This window comes from Eleginops maclovinus, chromosome 13, assembly GCF_036324505.1.
Source record: "Eleginops maclovinus isolate JMC-PN-2008 ecotype Puerto Natales chromosome 13, JC_Emac_rtc_rv5, whole genome shotgun sequence".
NCBI lineage: Eukaryota > Metazoa > Chordata > Actinopteri > Perciformes > Eleginopidae > Eleginops > Eleginops maclovinus.
In genome coordinates, this window is record NC_086361.1 from 3435642 (window position 1) to 3448765 (window position 13124).

At 39.9% G+C, this 13124-nt stretch overlaps 1 protein-coding gene across 1 annotated transcript; it reads left to right on the top strand.

Annotated features, from left to right (window-relative positions):
- The first annotated feature begins 305 nt into the window (after positions 1-305).
- LOC134875033 (H-2 class I histocompatibility antigen, Q10 alpha chain-like) lies at positions 306-11401 on the top strand. The gene is made up of 10 exons (XM_063899428.1): positions 306-552; positions 4666-4950; positions 5811-6101; positions 6304-6594; positions 7351-7461; positions 9222-9248; positions 9476-9520; positions 9600-9632; positions 9911-9949; positions 10141-11401. Exons 1-10 carry the CDS (start codon positions 498-500, stop codon positions 10209-10211), a joined length of 1248 nt encoding a protein of 415 aa, XP_063755498.1. The 5' UTR covers positions 306-497; the 3' UTR covers positions 10212-11401.
- The last annotated feature ends 1723 nt before the right edge of the window (positions 11402-13124 follow it).

The following is a 13124-nucleotide window of genomic DNA, read 5'->3' on the forward strand; positions in this document are numbered from 1 at the left end:
ATCTGTAAAGTAACTAAAGGGATTAAATAAATGAAGTGGAGTAAAAGAAAAATGTTAACTTATGAATTGTCGTGGAGTATAAGTATAAAGTAGCATACAATGTAGATACTCTAGTAAAGTACAAGTATCTCAAAATTGTACTTAAGTACAGCACAGTAAATCTACTTAGTTACTTCGCACCTCCGCGTATTAGCAGCTGTTAAAATGTGATACTCTCGATTTTACATCAAAAACAAGTGATTATTGGTTTTCTATATTGGGTATTTAGTCTACAATATGTATTAATGTCTGTACATTAAGCAATACGTAATTTAACCGTGTAGCCTCCAATAAGTGATACGGACAGCCCCTGAATGCACCATACGGCAGAGTGTGACAGAAGCAGGAAACAGCAGCAGAGAGCAGAAAGAAGGCAGCAGTCTGCCGACGGGCTGTCAGACACTCGGATAAAACTTGACTTTTAGAAGACTTTTTGGAGAGTCTGGTTCGACGTGAACATGTATACCCTTGCAGTGTATGTCCTTTTGGGGACAGGACTGACGGTAAACTGCGGTGAGTTAAGAGCTTTTTGAGACCTTTATGTAAGTCGGGTTGAAATCGAAAGTAAAGAGAAACGGGGTTGTGAATGTCGCACTTCTGTTCATTTGTTTCGTTTAATTTGTTAAAATAGTGTGTTTTTATTGGTGGTAATAAAAACATATTCTCTAGCTCTAGTATATAAAAGCTAACATGACATTTGATCGAGTGTTTCATGGTTGACAGCTGTTGTTCATTTTTAGCTGTGGGTATAACATGGCGTCCGTATATCAGATAAGCCATTTACGTTTTGGTGAATCAAATTATTTGAAGCTAAAACAAGATAATAACGAGTTGTTTCAATGTTTTTAAGTTGTTTTTAAAAGGGTGAACATTCGTTGGTTTAGTTGAACCAAGTGTCCAAACCTAAAATATATATTTGACTTCAGATGACATAACATGTCGCAATTATATCCATGACAATGATAAAATATCTATAACAATGTAAGGATTTAACCTAACCTAGCATATTGCTGTTACCATAATTATACACATACGGGGGAGTAAATGTAGGAAAAACAGATGGTGTTACACCAGGTCTATCTATTGTCAGTGAGATTGTTATTATTCCCTTTTCTTAAATCATGGTAAACCTGTCGTATGATTGGTTCTAGATCATTTTGACTGATGTAATCTCCAGTCATAATCAGAGACGGGTTGTTTATTGCTCTTTAGGGACTTTGGTTAGATTTCTGAACACCACCCTTAGGACGTCACTGAGGTAAACAGACCACATTGTTAAGATATCTCTTGATATGCTGCCCAGCCTGTTTTGCCTCTGAGCTTGTCTATGAAAGTTGGCATCTTTTCTGAGTTTGATTTCCTCGTTATTCCTGGTTTTATTTTATTTTAACCAGAGGTTTAAGGGGGGGTTCAAGATTTGTTTTTATCATATGCACTGTAGCTACAGTGTAGTTATGGCAATGGAAATCTTAGGTCTGGAGGTTGAGGTTTTTTCAGATATTTCCTAGTCATATTCTTCTTATTCATACATACATACGACGTAACACATCTATTTTTGGCATTTCTGTAATGCAAATCTTATCATAAGACATTTATGGCAACACTGACAACTGTCTAAAGCTTTTACTCAGTTTTCTAATGTGGTATGTTCCCGGAGGTATCACAGGAAACCATACATTTCTGTTCTATTTACTGCACTTCCCTACACATTCAACAACACACATTTAACAATTTATCAAAATAGTTCATGAGTTTATGAACAGAATTGATTAATTGTGTAGCTCATTTTATCAAGCCAAAACGCATCAACATCCTTTGGTTGCAGAATATCAATGACAAGGAGTTGCTGTTTGTCTAATTAATTCAGGGGTGTCCAAACTACAGCCCGGGGGCCAATGCAGGCCCTCGGTCCATTTTTAATCAGCCTTCAGCTAATTCTAAAACTACAATAGAATATAGCCCACACATGAAATTGTGCTTGTCTTATATTGCACCTCTTAAATATATACTGTACTGTAATGTAGAAATATGTTACACAGTATTCATGTGTTAAGAGCAGGGGTTCTCAAAGTTTTGATAGCCGAGGGCCAATTTAGGAACCCAGCATTAAACTGAGGGCCGCAGGTGACGTAAAACGTGGCGCCCATCTGTGTCTGTGTCATTTACGAGCGACTTGCAGGCGGGAAAATGGGTGAGATCTCCCTGTTTGAGCTGTCCCTGCGGCAGTTCAAGTTTTCGCTGGAAATCTTTGACGTTGTCAAGTAGTGTGGAAATGAGCTTCCCTTGGCCCTGCAGCTTCAGATTAAGATCGCTGAGACAAGTATTTAGATCACCAAGGAACGCTAGGTCACAGAGCCATTTAGTGTCACTTAACTCTGTCACATCTTGTCCTTTTGACTCCATGAACTCTTTTATTTCTTTGCTCAAGTTCAAAAAACGTTTCAATGTGGCACCTCTGCTCAGCCACCTGATGGCAGTGAAGTATATGCCGTCACCAAAATCTGCCTCTGAATGCGCCAAAAAAGTCTTGAATTGGCGGTGATTCAGACCTCTGGACTTCAGGAAATTAACTGTCTTCACAACTACGTCCATGACATGTTTCATTCCAAGCGTCTGAACAGCGAGGGCTTCTTGGTGTATTATACAGTGTGATTAGTTTCTCACCTCCATTGTTGGCCACTTTCTCAGAGAGCAGCGACACGGCACCTGTCTTTCTCCCAACCATTGCCGGTGCTCCATCTGTTGTGACACCGACCAGAGACGACAGGTTCACATTGCATGCATCGAGACTGCAACCCACAGCATCACAAATGTCGTCTCCCCTTGTTCTGTCTTTGATACTCTCCAAGCTTAGCAGCTCCCCGCCCAGGTCAAAGTTCTCTGTGACTGTTCGGATGAAAATCAGCAATTGCGCTGTATTGGAAATGTCCGTGCTTTGGAAAAGCCCCCTTTCCTAGCCCCTCCACACGTTGTCCCAGTTGCTCTTTCAGATCGTTGTGTGACTGTGTCATTCGATAAACTTCTGTCACGGAACTTTGTTTTTTGCTCCAGGCATAAAATGTCGGCCACTTTCAAAATGCAGTCTCGCACAAATTCTCCGTCACTAAACGGCTTGCTCCGCCTGGCTATTTCGTGAGCTACCACGTAGCTAGCCTGTGTTACAGCTTCACCGGATTTAGCCAAATGTATGAAAACTGACTGCTGTGCAGTGTAGCCTCTTTTAAGTTATTCAAGCTTGCTGGTGCGCTCCTCAACGCTGAATTTATCGTAGGTTTTATGCTTGGTGTCATAATGGCGTTTTATGTTGCAGTCCTTGCGCATTGCATTTACCTGCTTGCAGATCAGGCAAACGACTTTATCCGACCTGTGAGGTACGACAGTAGTAAGCGTTTGTCCACTTATTTTGAAACTGCCTTTTCTCCTCACCAACACAACGTTTTTTTCTCGAAGGGCCCGACTCCCGCTCCATCTTCACAGGTGTCTGGGTGGTGGCCCAGTGGCGACGGTGCTGGGCCGTCACCGAGGAGGGCGGTTGAGGAGGCAGAGTGGTCTCCATCCTCTCGGTGGCCGAGGCAAAGAGGGCTGGCAGGTTGTCGAGGGGGTAGCAGTGGTCCGCCGGTGGCTCGTCGTCCCTGAAAAGGGAGGCCGGGTCTTCCTCCTCATTGACACGCTGGTCATCGTCCTCGTTGAAATTCCGCCCACGGCTTCGACTGCGTGGGTCGTCATCCCGGGGGAGGCGCAGGCTCCGGCCTCATCCCGATGTCGCGCTCCCATGCAGAGAAAATACACTCCATGGGGGTCGAGCGCCAACATGGGCGGGGCACAGGTGGAACAGACCTTGTGAGCTTCCATGAGGAAAAAATAGTGAAAAAAACTGCAACACCGGATGGTAAAACGAAAATCGCAGGAAAAAAATCCAGTTCTCAAGTTCCTGAGTAAAAAAGGGAGGCAAGCAACGCAGTTACTGGGGTTTTATAAGGGTGGATGCTACCCCCTGATTGGGCGGAGAGTCCAGTCATTCTTTCTCAGTTGCCGAGGCGGAGCCTCGAGAGGGTACTCCAATAGCGAAGCCCGTTAAAGGGCGGAGCACATACGAAATAGGACTTATCGTCAGTGGTGAAATAAAAAAACGGACCACACTTGACCTCACTCCCAGAAGTCCATGGTGCAATGATTTTTTTTGTTGTCTGACCGTCAGACTACACCTGTAATTACCGCTTATAGATGCCGCTAAAGACCACGAAACTGAGATTCATCCTTTCAAAGCAATGTACAGTTTTAACAGTTTTACAGTCCTGTAACTCATTGCGGACCACCAGAAATGTTTCTGCGGGCCGCTATTGGCCCGCGGGCCGCACTTAGGGGACCCTTGTTTTGGAGTCTTGGGGCTAATTTGGCCGTTTCAAGCTACTTTTCTTTTTTGATTTGTCTCATTAAACCCCATTAAGAAATGTTTAGCACGTCAATGTTTGGTAGCTTTATTTCAACCTCACCTGTTGTTTTTTTTTTTCATTTTGACACACCATATAAGCCAACTTTTAAGTCTGTTAAAGTTGAAAACATTTTTCAGAAATCTATGTGCTTATCTGCCTTGTCTTATGAACATATGTCTGTTGTTTCCCCCAGTTGGACTCTCAGGGAAGCATTCTCTCACCTACATCTACACAGCGTTCTCCAAACCTGTGATGCTCCCGGGCATCCATGAGTTCACCGCCATGGGCATGCTTGACAACAAAATGATCGACTACTTCGACAGTGATCTTCAGAAGAAAATTCCCAAACAGCAGTGGATGCAGGAGCGAATGGAGCAACAGTACTGGGAAAAAGGCACACTGTCCCGCCAGAGCAAGCAGCAGTGGTTCAAAGTCAACATCGACATCCTGATGAAACGAATGAGACAGAATGAATCAGGTAAGATCTGTTTTTCTGAACAAGCCAGAACAAAATGGTGAAGGGAATTCATCTGTATCAATCCAACAGTTGCTGTGCTTAATGATGTTAATTAACACTAGGTCTGTATCAAATGTCAGTTCTTTACAGTCAAATGTTGTTCATTGTTTTAAAATTGAAGCTTTAGATACCTGTCGTCGTACTGTATACTGTCATTACACTAAAAATGAAAGCGATAATAGATGTGTTAGTTATTCTCAACATATGTAACAATCTGAATTAAACATCTATTCAGTGATCAGCTATCCAATATCAGAAATGCAAAGTGAAAACTCGAAAAATAGCACAAACTTTAGGATTCCCCTTTCTATTGAAGGTACCACGGCACGAAAGTTCTACCATTTTCTTCGGTGCTAGCTTCTTTAGTGAGAAGTGAGAAATTAGAAAAGAACATTTGTAGAATCTAACCAATTAATCTTAGCCATTAAAAAATAAAACAATAATAATTAAGATGATTGCCAGTGTCTTGCTTGGTTCATGTTGCTTTAAGGGAAGAGTTAGCAAGACTTAAGACGTGTTGCCTGTTTAAAGTGGAACAGGGTTCTTATTTTGTGGATAGCAACTTGTCCTCCAACAATAGGAGGTGAATTTGAATAGAAACAACATATTTTTTACAGAGCACAGTTCAGTTTTTTGTTATTTCATTGTTAGTTGACATAGATGGCCATATAACATTGTCTCATATTGACTTTTTGATCTTGGTAAATACGTAAAAGGAGATAACATTTGGTAGAAGATAGACTTATGTCTTGGTATGTGTTAAACCATATTCTTGTTATTAGGCTCTTGTCTCACTGTCCCGCCCCTCGCTCTCTTTACAGATGTCCACGTTCTGCAGTGGATGCACGGCTGTGAGGGCAAAATGCAGCCCGACGGTAAGCTTGAGTACGTCCGCGGGATGGACATGTACAGCTATGACGGAAACGACTTCCTGTCCTTTGACGACTCCAATTCCATCTGGGTGGCCCCAAGTGATGCTTCACTCCTGACTAAGAGGAAGTGGGATGACGTCCAGGTTCTGAAAGAATACACCAAAGGCTACCTGGAGATTGAATGCATGAACTGGTTGGGCCAGTTCGTGGAGTATGGAGAAAAAATGCTGAGGAAAGCCTGTGTGTATGACCTAAAATTATTTTTATTTTTGTTTCTAGATAATAGAAATAGTTTTTGTAACGTAAGGACTACTTTCTGAATTGTTAAACTAACTGGCCTTACAAACAATGGGGCTGATGCCTACTACAAGCAACATTTATTTGACTGGTTAAAAATGAAAAGCCTGCAAATATTATCTGATATAATGGTTTATTTTTCCAGCTCCTCCAGAAGTGTACCTGTATTCAAAGAATGCGAAGTCAGAGAAGAAAATCATCCTCCAGTGCCTGGCCACTGGTTTCGTCCCGAAAGAAATCGTGCTGCAGATCAAACGGAATGGCCGTATTCTAACCAAGGAGGACGGAGTGCATACGACGGACACTCGACCAAACGGAGATGGGACATTCCAGAGAAAAGACAGCGTGGAGATTCTGAGGACTGAAACATCCACCTACACCTACACCTGTGAAGTGAGGCATGACACGACAGGCATGCATATGGAGAGGGAATGGGGTAAGAAACCTTTTCTTGCTGTTGATATTTCAATTGCAGAGGCCGGCCAGGGACAAATGATTGAAATCAAAGAGACTAATAATTGTTGACTAACTGATTTGTTGGTTTATTCGACAGATCTGAGTATTCAGCATACAAAAATGATTCATTCTTAATCGACTAAGACCGAAATAACCCTTTAAGTCAAATTAGAGAGGGAGACCTAGGAAACCCTTAGAAGCAAATGTTACTAACCACAGTCGAATTGCCTCATACCAACAGAAAGATTATTACTTTTAATTAGGGCTGTCAGTCGATTAAAATATTTAATTGTGATTAACCGCATGATTGCCGTAGTTAATCGCGATTAATCGCACATTATTTATCTGTTCTAATTGTACCTTAAAAAGGTAATATAAACAATGTTTATTTATAATAAACATTGTTTATTTATTATAAGTTATAATATTATAATTATTATTAATTATAAATAATGTAATTATATTTATTCAAGACAGTAAACACCATTGTTATTGCAACAATCTGCGACGAAATTATGAAGAGGCGTCTCTCCAAGGCTCCTAAGAAGGTCGTTTTGACTCTAGCAGAGCCTCATCCTCCACAGTGTTTACTGACCTACAGTCTGTAGCCACCATTTAGCTATTATGTTGTCCTCTGTGGGGTCTCTGAATCAGCACTACTGACAGCCCTACTTTTAATATAAGGAATAGAAGTGATTATGAAAATGTGAAACTAGTGTATTCCTTTTTTTTTTAGATCATACATTACCTAGCAACCCTGCACCCTTCATTGGCGCAGTAGTGTGCCTGTTGGTGGTCCTGCTGTTGGCTGTGGTCCTGATTGTCCTTTTTAAAAGAGGAATGCTTGGTAAGTTCAATATATAACAACTGTCTTCCTTCAACAGCAAGATACCTTAGGATTGAATATTGATTTGTTCCAAGTTGTGTTTTATTTTCTGTGTAAGAGAAGTGAGTGTTTATTGAACAAAAACATAGTTTAATATCAAGGTTAAATCTTTAGCATATCACGTGCTGTTTTGAGTGCATTGCGCGAATGAGTACCAGGATGGTGCTCTCGTCGTAGGGTGTGGAATGATGGACACTCAACGATCGCCATCTTGGCTGCATCACGGAAGTTATGCAACTACCCCAGATTGTGGTTTCTTTGGTAAACATGGCATTGTGTTACCACAAACAATTGTCTCTAGCTATCATTGCTAGCTATTGTTGTTAGCACCACATACAGAGTACTAAGGGCAGTATCTGAACTTAGACAAAGCACTGGTTTTACAGTCTTGTCAGCCATGAGTGTAAAGGTCTGTTATTGTTTTATGATGTTCTTCATAAGCGGATCAGAGGTCACATTGAATTGCAGTCCTGTCAATCATTATCTGGAATAACTGCAATCCTTAATCCACTGCACAGTCAGTTGACCCTGCTCACAGTCGATCGACTCTCATCAGATCTGTACTCAGTTTCTCCCTCACAGTGAGCTTCTGTAGGGCTTCTATGATGAACCAACTAATTACAGAGGCAATAGACAGTAATCATCAACTGTTATGTTAATGAAACTTATTTTTTCATGCAAAAGAAAGAAAGATATTCTCAGAAAATGTTGCTTTCAGCCTCAAATATTTACATTTCCTGCTCTTCTTACACCTATGGACCAGGAACCCCTGGAATTTTCTGAAATTTTACTGACCCAACGATAAACTGAAAAAATAATAAACAGATTTTTCTTTTTAGGTCATTTTATTGAACATGTTTGTTTCCAAAGTATAAAGCTCATGTTCAAAGGGGGAAAGAAGAAGCATGAAAGCTTTTTTTGTCTGACCCCCTGTAGCAAACATTACTATTCGAGAGTCATACAGAGTTTACAGAGTCAATTCATCATTCATTCATCCTCTCTGTACAAATCAAACAAATAAATAATAATAATTGTAATTATAATAATAATCAAAGAATATTTACAGCTAAACCAAAAAAAAGAAGTAAATGGCCAAACACAAACGATAATCCTGAGGTCATCGGTCCAGCTCATAACCGTTTAAAGTTTGTTTTCTGAATAGTTCTTTTAGTTTCAATCAAGTATCACAGTGTTTCCGTTCATCATTACAGTTACAGATTAACACCTCTTGTTGTGATGCAGTGAAGTCGGCAATTTGTTCGTACAGGTGGTTTTTTGAATATGCAGTTTCTTCTCGGCTTGTGTTTGTTTTCTCTGAGTGTTAACAGATGTATTGACTTTGAAAAAACAAACGAGAGTTTCAATCAATTAATCAAAGTGTATTTATAAAGCCCAATATCAAACATTTGACATTTGTCTTAGTGGAATTTGCACTTTGTACAGAATATGAATAGGACACCCTCAGTCTTTGGACCCTCACATCAGACTAGGAAAAACTTCCAAGGAACTCCCTAGGTAACGGAGGCAATGGAAGAAACCTCTGGGGGAGCAGCAGACGAGGAAACCCTCTCCCAGGACGGACAGACGTGCAGTAGATGTTGTGTGTAAATGCTGTGTATCTAAGACCATTAACTTTAGCCGAGGGATGACCGATGCAGATTGAGACTGTGATGAGTTTGTCCATAATCCTTACTCTGTGTTGACATTGTTTTTATTTACAGGACTGTGCACGAGTGGAAATAGCCAAGGTAACTCATTTATTTCTGTTGAACTTAAAGCATGCTGTAATGGCTTATTTTACTGTAATGCTTTCTTACTTGCTGACTATCTACAAATATTATAGTAATATCTACAAAACAAAAACAAAGTGCCCGGCCTTAATGCACAGTATGTTGACCACACCAAACAATTAGAATCTATTAAAAAAACAAAACATCCAGGAAGCAGCAGGTTTGAAAATGTCTTCTCTTTGCAGGGTCGCAGACGTCCCTGAAAGGCAGCAACAGCAGCAGTGGATCTGGTCAGTGACTCTGTCCACTCATTACAAGCTGGTTGTGTGTGTCTTCATGTGTGTGTTTTAACTTTGTTTTTGTTTACAGCCGAGGTGATTGAGAAAGGTGTTGTTTCAAAAGGTAAGTGCTTTGTTTCTCAGTTATGGATTTTACACAATTTTTACTTAAACCTTAAAGTCTGGTAAATGTGTAAATTATATTATTGGTTGGCTGAGAAGTGAATTCTCTGGTCACTTTGCTAATAAGGGTTTTATTATATAGCATGTGGACTTAAATTAGTGGTTGTTTTAAAATGATGTTATGTTTCTGGTGTTGATAGGCCTGAAAACAGTCACACAAAAAAAAAATACTATTTAAATAATGTGTGTGTGTGTGTGTGTGTGTGTGTGTGTGTGTAGACAACAATGATCCTGAGGCAACTGCAGCTCTTATTAAATGTAAGTTTTTTGCTTTTCTAAAAAGATGTCACAGACATGTTATTTTGAATTAAACTACATCACATTAAAATATGTAGTTAGATTGTTTCTGTGAGGTAGGGCTATCTTTTTTAGATGAATTAAAACAAGCACAGAATGATTAAATGAGGTGCTGTAGTATCATAAGAAAATACTTCTGTTCATCCTTGCAGCCGGTGGATCAACACCCAGCACCCAATCCAGCCTACTGTCGCAGAACGGAACTATCCCAGGTGATCAGTGATCAAATATCGTTGGTAAACGCAATCGGCACTTATGAAGATAAGATGTTTAAATAACTTAAGGCTTTTTCAAAGTCTGCAGGAGTATACATTTTTAATTCAGTATATATGATGTGTGGAAAAAAACTGCAACTAAAATCATTGAAGAAAAACAAAATTAAAACAAAGTTAGCCTCAAGGTTTTAGCCTGAATTTAAAGAAGTACACAATGTCTTTTTTGTTATTTGCAGTGATTTGTAATTAACATGTAACCAATACATACAGGATTAGTGTTCTTTGTGGGTTTTTTATATACAATCATTATTCATGAAGTATAATTAGGCAAATAAAATGTTATCTTTGGATTTGAATTGGTTTTCTCTTTCGACTCATATTAAGTGTTATGCTGTTATTCTTTTGTTTTCACATTTATTGTTTGCAAAAAATTGTAAATATTGACAAATTTAAATATTACTTTAATATGACATAAGTATTTGATACATCAGAAAAACAGAACTTAATATCTGGTACAGAAACCTTTGTTTGCAATTACAGAGATCAGACGTTTCCTGTAGTTCTTGACCAGGTTTGCACACACTGCAGCAGGGATTTTGGCCCACTCCTCCCTACAGATCTTCTCCAAATCCTTCAGGTTTCGGGGCTGTCACTGGGCAATACTCCCTTTCAACTCCCTCCAAAGATTTTCTATTGGGTTCAGGTCTGGAGACTGGCTAGGCCACTCCAGGACCTTGAGATGCTTCTTACAGAGCCCCTCCTTAGTTGCCCTGGCTGTGTGTTTTGGGTCGTTGTCATGCTGGAAGACCCAGCCACGACCCATCTTCAATGCTCTTATAGTATAAGTATAATAAAATATAATAAGCTCTTCATTAAAAGTTCTTTCAAGTGCATTTTTTTTAAAATTAATCATCATTTCCACTACTTTTTAGACAATATAATATTATACATTTTTTTATCCTGATTGAGTGTCACTGGCTGCCTGCGGAGGAAGAAGAGCCACTGTCGATTGTAAAGACAGTAGTGCCACTTATTAGATATCTGAAGCTTCTGTCTAAAACATTGAACATGCGTATGAATGTGAAAAGTTATTTCTGCTGTACTTTTTTACTGTTTTAATGAGTGCTTTTAAATGTTTAAGCTACATATACTTGTCCTTCACATTGTGTACATTTGAAATAAATCTTGCTTTGTTGAATCGAAGTGTTTATTTAGCTGTCCTTCAATATATATATATATATATTTAAAAAGCAAGTCTAACAGTGACCCAAAAGCGTGTTTGAAGGTATAACAGTCCTCATGTTAACAACAAAGTGCTGATGTTAGAGCAGCAGACCTATGAACATTTAGTCTGCCTTTTTGCATATATTTCTGGAAAAGATGATCAGAATGTTACCAAATCTGGACTGGATAATCACAGGTGGATGTGCACAGGCAAGAAACTTGATACATTCCAGCATTGAAATGTAAACACTTCACATATTTTAGGCTGTGATTAAGTATCATAATAAAATCCATGTCCATGTTATGCTCTTTGGGATGTTCCCTTCCCTGTAGTGTGTTTTATAGGTTTTTGTGCATGTCAATGGCCTGCAAATGTAAAAACCTCTGTGTTTCTCTCACACACATCAGAGCAGACTGGGCTCTGGTTTCAGACAGTGTGAAAAGAGGTGCTGCAGCACAGGCAATAGAGGCACAGAAGAGGCACAAAATACGGATATGAAACCTGAATAAGAGCAGAATATTTCCTCTTTTAGTTCTCCCTCTGCGCTCACCAGCCCCCAAAAGCTAACTATTGCAGCCAAATATTGTTTCCTTTCAATATGGTATGTATTAATAAAAAAACAAGTTATGTAAAATGTGGTCCTTTAGTTGTTGGACTCTTTTAGAAATAAAGAAGCTATTCTCAAAGCAACCCAAAAGCACCTTTTACTGTATGTATATAACATCTAATGCTTGCATATCCAAGTTAAGTTGCATATTCAAGAAAAGGAGAAAAGGGAATTTAAATGAAGATATTTATATTTATACAGTTGATATGTATTTGTTTTCAGATCGGTTCATTTTAATTTTAAATATTATATTTTATTTTTGCCCAAGTGAAATGCTTTGTAAAAAGAAAATGCAATAACATGTAAATATTAAGTTCAATGTGATGTACTTGATCGCAGAGCCCTTGAGTGCCCCCTGGAGGGGGTAGGAGGCAGCTGCAGGAGCTTTCAGATGAACTGCAAGAAACACAAACAAAATGTTTTAGAGGAACAAATGAAAGTTCACGTGTCAAACCACCAACCTTTCCTCTGTCCCATCCTCCTCCATGCAACCTGCAGCAGCTTCTGTTTCAGGAGGAGTACGGGGAGGTTTACACCATCAGTGTCCCCACCCTGCAAGACAGGACCTACTTCGTCCATGGCCTCATCCCGAACCAGGCAGCGGAGGCTCCGCCCTCCAACAGAAGAACACTTATGGGACTCCATCTTGTTCAGAGACTCATTAGAGTGAGAATCAACCTATACACCGATTCGGCGAAGTGACCGGAAGTAGAGCGGCCGCCATTGATGCGGTGTGCGTGCGGTGTACAGTAGTGCTGCAGCGTGGCTGCAGCAGATTCCTCTGCCAGCCATGCAGTCACACTTCACATTCTCAACATGCCCCCCATCTCTCACTGTAACTTCCACAGTGTGGTGGCTGTGGATGGCCTGGGAAAACCTCACCGATCCTTTCAGTATGACATGGTCGTCCAAAAAGCAATGTAGTATTTGCCCGACCCATCCAGAGCTCAGGTAGTTTTGACCTTCTATCAGTGACCTGTAGTTTTTGTTTTGTTGGTCATCACTGGCCAGCCGAAGAATAAAATACTCCTGAATATCTAAAACGAAGCAAAAAAGTGTTTTTGTTTTTGATCACGTCGCAGCCATATC